The sequence below is a fragment of the Coregonus lavaretus genome, assembly GCF_964263955.1.
Source record: "Coregonus lavaretus genome assembly, chromosome: 18".
In the NCBI taxonomy this organism is placed as follows: Eukaryota; Metazoa; Chordata; class Actinopteri; order Salmoniformes; family Salmonidae; genus Coregonus; species Coregonus lavaretus.
This window is the reverse complement of record NC_140005.1, coordinates 50,558,623-50,568,170: the sequence shown is the minus strand read 5'-3', so window position 1 is coordinate 50,568,170 and position 9,548 is coordinate 50,558,623. Positions and strand designations below refer to the sequence as shown.

Genomic DNA, 9,548 nt, shown 5'->3' with positions numbered 1-9,548 from the left:
AGGAGTAATAAAGGCCTAGTTTTACAAATGTTTATAATTATTATAATTTTTTACATTTTTATTTATCAGGGGGTGCACTTCCTGCGACCATGTACACACCACAACACTGTTAGCCTGCTGAGCTATTTTTCTACTTACTCAGTCAGATAAACTCATGGGTACCATAATTATGTCTCTGTTTGCATTTTGAAGGAAGTTAAAGGTAGTTTCGCTAGCGATTGCTAACTACTGTTAGCGCAATGACTTGAAGTCTTCGGGATCAGCTAGCATTCTAGCTATAGTTATGACTTAACATTGTGACTAGAACATCATCAGTGTTCTGTGTACATTTTAAATGCCTTTGCATTGTTTGAAAAACTCCCACTCACACAAAAAAAACTTTTTTTAAGACATCATTTATTTTGGTCATTATGCTTTACATGACAATTAATCTTTGGGGATATAACAATGTTGTCGATAAACAATTTGTATTTGTATGACAGTATTTTGTGGTGTGTTATATCTTGTATTATTTCTAATGGTCAATTTAACCATTGCCATTTCACAATATTCAGGTAACATACAAGGAAGTTGGGTACAAAATGGTGCACAGAAGTAATCATGTACTTTTAATAAGGTTATCAAATTGGTCACCAAAAACAAGGTTGTACAAAAACACAGACATACACAAAACAAGAATCACCTGCTGTAATGAGAAAAAACTAAAACATTTTCAGAACACAACATAGCCATAACACCTACATTTCACATGTTGCCTCCACTAACAAAAAAGAAAATTCTGAATAATTGGTAACTTTGTTGATTGCCTCCCCATCCCTGATAACCTGTTAGATAAATTATTTCCTTCTTCTTAGCACCCATTTCTTGGATTTTTCAAGTCGAGATGCTTCTATTCCTCAAAAAAGAGAGAACTGCCTGGTTGGGAAATAGCTTGCAGATTTAGTTGTATCGTTATTGGATGACACCGTATCACGTTGAAATGATAAGGAACCCAGAGAAAGAGCAGTGGACATTCTCAGCTGCAAAGACTCCATTGGCCTCATCATCGGGAATCTGAAGGTAGACTGTGTCGTTCACATCGAGCATAAGGACAGTGCTACCGGACATCTGGTCCAGGAAGCCCTTGTTGTACTCATCATAGCTGAACATGACTGGCTTGTCGTTCTTGTACAGAGCCACCAGAGCATGAGCCCCATTCACGTGAATGGTGTATGAGAAGTAGTAGACTCCAGGGACCTGGCAAGTGAACTGCCCGGTGGTAGTGTCATAGTGATTCTCTGCATTGTACACCTCATTGTCAAACTTAATAGGTTCCCCAGATGGAGGATAAGGACTAGAAAGAGAAACAGAGAAAGCAGACATGGGGGCCTTAACAAGAGTAGGGACCATGACCTCACCCATGCCCATGCCCGTTTCGAAAATGAATTCGCCGGGAGGACCAGGTGGGCCAGGAGGTCCAGCAGGGCCTTGGCCACCATCCTGACCATCAGCACCAGGTAGCCCAGGGGGACCCTGAGGGCCAGGGATTCCCTTAGCGGCCAGTCCAGCTGGGCCAGGTGTGCCAGGGAGACCTGGGTGTCCTTTAAGGCCAGATGTACCTGCGGCACCAGCAGGCCCAACAGGTCCTCTGGGACCTGGGGTTCCAGCAGCTCCAGCCTCACCTGCCTCACCATTGCGCCCTGGGAAACCTTTGGGCCCGGCAGGTCCTGGGACACCTGGAGCACCGGTTGCACCTGTGTGGCCAGTATCACCTTTGTTACCTGGAGCTCCAGTAGCTCCCATGGCACCAGTTGGGCCTGTTGCTCCGGTATAACCTTGCTTTCCCTGGAAACCTTGTGCTCCCTGATCTCCCTTATATCCCTTTGGTCCCTGGGGTCCCATTGCACCTGTGTCACCTTTGGAACCCATTTCCCCAGTATCTCCCTGGAAGCCTCTTGCACCCTGAGGACCGGCGGGACCCATGGGCCCAGTAGCACCAGTAGCACCAGTATATCCCTGTGCTCCTGGCTCACCCTTCTGACCTGTTGTGCCTGAGCTTCCTACAACTCCCCTCTCACCCTTCTGTCCATTTGCTCCTGGCTTTCCATATCCAGGGATACCGGGAGCACCAGATGCTCCAGTTGCTCCCTGATTACCTTTAGGACCAGCTGCACCAGGCATACCTGGAGCCCCATTATCACCTGGTTTCCCAGGCAGACCTACACCAGGAGCCCCAGTGTGGCCCTTAGCACCTGGCAATCCCATAGGACCAGCGGCCCCATCCCTACCTGGGCTACCTGAATTTCCTGCCTCACCAGGGATTCCTGGCTTGCCTGGCTTTCCAACTCCGGATGCTCCAGGCTGCCCAACTGGTCCCATAGGTCCCACAGCCCCTGTCTCACCTTGTGCCCCTGGGAAACCCACTCCTCTATCCCCCTTAGCTCCTGGCAAACCAGGCATACCTGAATGTCCCTTAAGACCTGTTTCCCCTCTTGGCCCCATTGCTCCGGGCAGACCGTGAGGTCCAGGGTTGCCAGTGGAAGAGATCCCAGCAGGTCCGGAGCTTCCAGCAGGTCCAGGCATGCCCCTGGGACCTTGAAGTCCAGCTGGGCCCGCCTCTCCTTTCTCGCCAGCTGCGCCAGGCTTACCAGGCTTACCGGGCCCACCTGGGGAGCCATGTTTGCCAGGTGCGGAGTAGCCAGCAGGTCCGGGTGGTCCGGCAGGGCCCTCGGGTCCGGGCTGTCCCACAGCACTTTCCCCTGCAGGGCCAGCTGGGCCAGGGGGGCCTTCTGGGCCGGGCTCACCTGGCGCACCAGGCTCTCCTGCCACTGGCACCACTGTGAGGAAATAAGAAGTCACCTTATTAATACCACAGATGAAAAATGATCTTATTGTAGTAAATGTGTTATTGGCAATTGTATGTTGGAATAATTTTTTCAATTTACAAAAATGAATGCAAGGAATAGTAATTCCTATGTACGATCATGTGTTCTCTGCTGGTTAAGAATTATAATTAGGTCAGCTACTATTGTCGCTCATTCTCAAATAATAATTTAAATAATAGTAAGAGAATACTAATAATAACAACTATTTACATACGTAGGGCATCTTTTCCTATTTGTTGTGTTTTATTGGATAGGGTTTAGAGATAGAGGTGTAGAGATGAAAGATAGGCGGAAAGAGGGTGCTAGAGCATTTGGTCGGATTTGGACCCATGCTCACAGCTGCACAGTACATATGATCTAAGGCAGCGGATAAGACCACTAGACCACCCCAGGCAACAAATGGGGGAACTTTTGATCGGAAATACACGTTTTAAAGTGAACATTTATTTAGTCTGCTCACATCTCTAATATTGTGCAGTGTAGTAGTAAATCCCCAGTATTTTGTTTGCGTGATGGAAGACTGACATGTTAATTTATGGATTCCAACTTTGAAGAAGTACAGTAATGTGTTACACTTAGCAATTGTCAGAGGAACAATCATAATTTGTTGCTCTGTATTGCTTCCATATTCAAATTTCATGTACATGTGGTGGATCCACTTATGTTTTTATACTATGATTCCCAGAATGCAATTCACCTCCAGACCATTTACCAAAATTGCGCGTTAGATTGTTGTTTTGGGTAGGCAAGTTAGTTAGTTAGCCTAGTTAACTAGCTAGACAGAAGTAAGACTAGGTGTTTCCCAATTTAACCTCGCTCTGGTTTGACATTTTGGTTTGCACGTCCTTTTACTGGAAACATGGGAACCTGAGTCCTGGGGCTGTATGTATCAAGTGTCTCAGAAGAGGAGTGCTGATTTATGATCAGCTCCCACTGTCCATGTAATCTTATTCATTGCGATCTAAAATGCAAAACTGATCCTAAATCAGCACTACTACTCAGAGACCCTTGCTATATATATGGCCCCTGATCAATGGCAAATGTCAGGGTACTCTGTCCCTCAATGTCATTCTATCGATTTTGGCACATTTACTCAAAATGTTTATTAATTAAATTGAGAAAACAACCATGTCTACATGCATATTGTGTTCAGAAAATATACTGAGATACTAATTCATTCTGTACGAATTTTGTCTTCCATGTTGTTATTTGTCTTGTCTGTACTAAATCCTTCACCACACATGAAGGTCCTTCTCAGGAAATAAGTTATTGGAATTTTATTGAATTAATTGAATTGAATTGAATATTATAAATGATTGTATAGCTAACTGAGCATGCAGTGTGATGACATAGTGGAATTTACATTTTCCCGAACTTTGTATTGCCGCCCTTTTGTCCAGCAAATGTATGTTAAACCTGCTTGGGGAAGTGAACTAAATCGCCTAATAATGCAAACTAGGATATTAAATCCTAATTTTGGAGGAATTGCCTCTTTAAGAGCATCCGGTATGATAGGATAAACTGCTGAAATCAAACCTGCATAAACATTTAAACCTGTTCAATTATTAGCTAGAAGTAATCTTCTGTTTTCAACCTGTTCTTATTTCACACCATACAAAAAAGCAGACATTTCTATCTTAAGAAACTGTAGTATTTGGAGAAAACAAGCATTTGTGAAGCAGGATGATGACATTTAAGGGAGTTGTTTTTCATTTGCTTTTTTGTGGTCACATGACCCAGGGTGTAAAAGGCATATCTCCTTGGTCAAATGTAGAGGCCCAGTTTAGATTAATTTAAAACAGATGTTTTTACTTTTTGAAAGGCACACCCAAACAACCACATTGCTGGGTGATTGAACTGTAATTGACAGTGTTAAAATACATATAATATTAACAAGAGGCACACACTATTTTACACGGTACTTCATATGATCTAAAAATACAGTTTACTTTAATTTGCTATTGCAAGAAACCGATGCAGAACTGAATTAATTGAAAGGTAAACATAAGAAGAATCATAAAATGTGTCTATTTTTCAGAAGTAATGCATTAGTTAACTATATATCTGACTTTTAAAAAATACAGTATGGGTACTGTTACCATCAGTTAGGTAGGGCAAAGTCAACTATTCATTACAATAGAGAAGATCCTATAAGATAACGAGGACATCATTTATAGACAGTTCAACTTGTAGTATTTCATGTGCTTTTTTCAACTCAACACATATTGGCATTTTATAAATGACTTAAATTAGCTATCATCTGTACTACAAAGCACCCAAACTTCCATAACTGAAATGTCCTTTTCTTTGTAGTTAAATATGTAAAGAAATACTGAAATGTCAGCAGATCCTTATGCCCCACTAAGTTCTACACAACTGAATCACAGCTCTAACTGGTCATCCTAAAATTACTCAACTGCTGAATCACTGATCTAACTGGTCATCCTAAAATAACTTCTTAAGACCTACTGAAGGTACCAAGAGATTGACTGAAAATCCAGTAAAAATAACATTGAAAATCAATTGAAGTAAAGATATCATGAAGGTAAAACATACTTAATCCTTGAATTATAACAAAATAACTGTTGAAGATGTAGGGTTATTTAGCCTGAGTGACAGAAATAACATGTGCATACACAGTGTACTCACTTCAGACACTATGCAACATAATGTTATACAGGTGCTCCTATGAAAATCACGAGGCCTGAAACACTAAGCAATTGGATAAAGATCCAGATCACAGTAGCCAATGATTACACTGCATAACCTTTGAGTTGGTAAAAGCTCATGTTTCAAATTAGAGAAGTGCTCTTGCGTGAACTGGCACTAACTGTATGTCTGATTGTCCCTGTGCAAGAACTGAAAGTTGAAATCCTCAGATGTAAATCACATGGTAAGTGGACACATTTGCAAATGAGTATGTTTGTGGTGAAGTGTGAAGAAGTTCGATTTATCATTGACTATAGTTGAACTGTCACATTGACCATTGAAACTGTATCACAGCAATTTCAAAGACACTTGTACCATACTAGGCAATGTAGATTAGGATGTTGGTTCTTACTGTGGCTCTTCACAGAGTAGGGCTGGTATTGGGGGGCGGCCTTCATCACCTTCTTCACCACATATGAACCACTACCATGAACTGCCGTCAAGGCCACCAGGAGGAGGAGGATGCTCAATACTCGTACTTCCATTTTTTAAGGTTAAATCTGCAAATTAAACAAAAAAATATTCAATACTGCTTACATTTTTGGGGGAAGTTGCAGTAATGACACAATTATTTAGTAAGGACATTTTTGTAACACTCTTTCTTCTCTCTGCACACATACTGAACTGCACATACACTGGATTACATACATTTCAGATTAGATAGATAGCATGGAAACATTTGAATAGTGAGTCTCAGCCTCCTTGATAGCTCAGCCTGTTCTCATAGAACTTTGGCTATCCTGCTTGGTTTTATAAGGCACCAAAATCTTTTCCACCTGCCCAGTCCGAGTCAGGCCTCGGAAGGGCCCTAGTGTTCACTACCCCAAGAGATGAAGAGGATAGAGAGGAAGAGCACACATACCGGCATGCAGTTGAGTGAGTTCCAAAAAGGGGTAAGAAATCTTCAGCACCACTGTCCTCCTACTGCTGCTGTATATCCTTAGGTTAGGAAGACGTTGGAGAATCTGCTGCCTCCCAGTACAATGATGTGAGTATTTATACAATATCTGCCCTTTGCATCATAAAAAAGCCCCCACCACACAAGTACCTCCCTTCTCAGAGCTAAACTGTAATTAGCTGACAGATCTGCCCAATGCGGGCATGTCACATCAGGATGCCTATTTGCTTTGAATATTTAGACACATGATAAGAGCTTATTTTAGTCTTCCAACCCCAACTACAAAATAATCAAGTTTAGACACATGTAAAATAGTTTACTATTTGGTTTGAAGACTTTAAATTGTTTTGCTTTTGTTGGGTTTTCCGTGTAACTTTCCTCTACCTGGTGTTGTGAGCATAGCGACTCAGAGCTACTCTAGATGAAGATGACAAAATATACATTTCAGATACAATTTATCAATGTTAAATAATCATATTTACCAAAGACACATGTTAAATGTTTTATTTTTCTGTTTCATTTTTCCTATGACCCTCTACAAAAATATCCAGATAAACACATCTAAAAACAACGCCTTGTTTTTGGTGCCCCTATAGTGGAATCATTGCCTCACAAAGATGGCATTGAGGATATGATATGCATCCCCAATTTACATCTGCCCCGGCCTGTCTGTATTTGACACACCTGTTACCTTTCCAGACTGTCTGAACATCTCCCACTACTCCTATGATAAGGTAAACAAAAACACTGGAAGGGCAGCAGAGGTATGGGCAGAAGCAAAGTCTACTGGCTCCTCTTTTCAACTAATATTCCAACAGTTATAATAGGATCTAAATCTACAGCTACTTAATGCTAAACACACTTAGCCTTTTACCCTAAAATGAACATAGCAGCATGGATTTTGTTTGGTCAGCTTCTATTTGTTCGAGAACATAGTGAACCTTTCATTTTGTCCACTATTTCAGGCTTAACAGTTTATAGTCCTTAACTTGTGTATTTTTGTTAGTGCTTCACCCTTGAAACAGCTATTAAAGCTATAAAAAGAAGTACTGGAAAAGCCATTTGTGTTGAACTTGTTCTATCTCTGCCTGGTGAATGCAGTGTAGTGTGTGGTGGTTGGCCAGTGCTCTTGAGATGCAGTATCAAGACTTCAACACAAGGGGGTAGGTTCTGCTAGTCAACTTCTGTGGGATGTGAAGTGGCCTCTGTGGTCACTTCTTGTTATTTTTGGGAATCTTCTACCATATACATCAGCAGGCCTATTCCTACAATTATAGCTACTGGCAATATGTAGTATTTCCTCAATCAGCTATATCCCCCAGTACTATGTTCCCTGAACCACCTTGTCTTAACTTTGGGATGCTCTCACTGTAATTTCTGAATTTTGTCCACGCCACATAGGAAATGCCTACACCCAAAATAATAATAGTTTTATAATACACAAGTGGCCATAAACGATGTGTAGGTTACTCAATATACAGATTGTATCCTAAAACCTTTTGAACGTAGTACCATTTATGGTTTATTTCCTGCAGTTTAAATGCAATGACTGGTTTGTATGTCTATTTGCATCATAATGGCAAATAGGGGTGATGATATGGGTGAAAAGGAAGGTGTATGCTGTACCAGGATTATGTGGAGGATTCCTATATTACACGTGACACCAAGAAACCCCTTCCACAAAGGTTATAATTAAACATTCCAAGAACATGAAACTTGTTTGAACTTTTCCAATTTTAGAATTAGACCAAATTAACTGTAATTTTCTTAAGTGCTGCCTTGCATAGTTGATAGTTATAACACTTATTCATGGTTGACACACATTGTTTGAACTTGTCACTATCAAATGAAACACAGAAATATCCAAGATTAAGTAGTATAAAGATGTCTAATTTCTAAGACATTGGTATGAGAGCAAAATGAATGTGACGTTAGATAATTCTATGCAGTTAGCTGAAGATACTTTCAGGCAACCATCATAAATGCCAAGCATGTTTTTAATTATGTTCATGCATTTTCCCCCTTTGAACAAGGCTGTATTATTATCATGTGTTTTATAGTGCTGTGAAACTGTTGCTGTACCTTATACTGTGGTGGCATCCAGTATATTCCTGTGCCACCTATACTGATATGCCTTGGCCATACTTTATTATTTCAAACTCTGTTTGTGTTTATGGCCCACATAAGAGGCCTGATTATCCCAACTTTAAGCTAAATGACAGAGCAAGAGAGGGTGGAGTCAGGATTTTATACATTTCTAGGTTCAGTTAATTCTAGTTTATTTTTGTTATTTTAAACAGTGCTAACCACAAGCAGCCAAACATATTTTCTGTTTTTAGATCGTGTTTTTTTTTTTAGAATTATGGATTAAGAATGACAAATCTTGGGCACAAATCTTGGCCACATCAACGGTCAGTAAGAAAATGTTTGGATCATATATCATGTCTCTGAAGTGACAGAGTGTAACACTTTATGTATTGTGTATTTTACAGTGCACAGCAACAGACAATATAAAGGCTACGTCATTGATGTTCATTTCTAAGGCAATTACCCTAATCCCTAATGGTTATTACAATGGAGTTCTACCACATCAAGCCACTGTGTAACAGTAATAAGTTGAGCAGAAGACAAGGGAAGAATAAGTCATGCATTTTCATGTAATACTGGATTCCACCACTAAGTACAAGAACATTGAGTCATTCATAGATGCATGCTAGAGTGTAGAAAATGACAAAATGCTATGTTGTGAAAACATAGAAAGTAACCAAATTACAGTGTTAGCATGCATCTATGAATGACTCAGTGTTCTTGTACTTGGTGGTGGAATCCAGTATTATAAGACTATGAAAATGCATGACTTATTCTTCCCTCATCCTCTGCTCAACTCATTACTGTTACACAGTGTCTTGATGTGGTAGAACTCCATTGTAATAACCATTAGGGATTAGGGTAACTGCCTTAGAAATGAACATCAATGACGTAGCCTTTATATTGTCTGTTGCTGTGCACTGTAAAATACACAATACATAAAGTATTACACTCTGTCACTTCAGAGACATGATATATGATCCAAACAT

At 40.6% G+C, this 9,548-nt stretch overlaps 1 protein-coding gene across 1 annotated transcript; it reads right to left on the bottom strand.

Annotated features, from left to right (window-relative positions):
* Positions 1–392: 392 nt before the first annotated feature.
* On the bottom strand, positions 393–6,058 carry col10a1a (collagen, type X, alpha 1a; the record flags this gene model as incomplete). Its single annotated transcript, XM_084181694.1, has 2 exons — positions 393–2,816; positions 5,926–6,058. The coding sequence occupies 2 exons, from the start codon at positions 6,056–6,058 to the stop codon at positions 970–972; spliced, it is 1,980 nt and encodes a 659-aa protein (XP_084037820.1). The 3' UTR covers positions 393–969.
* Positions 6,059–9,548: the final 3,490 nt, after the last annotated feature.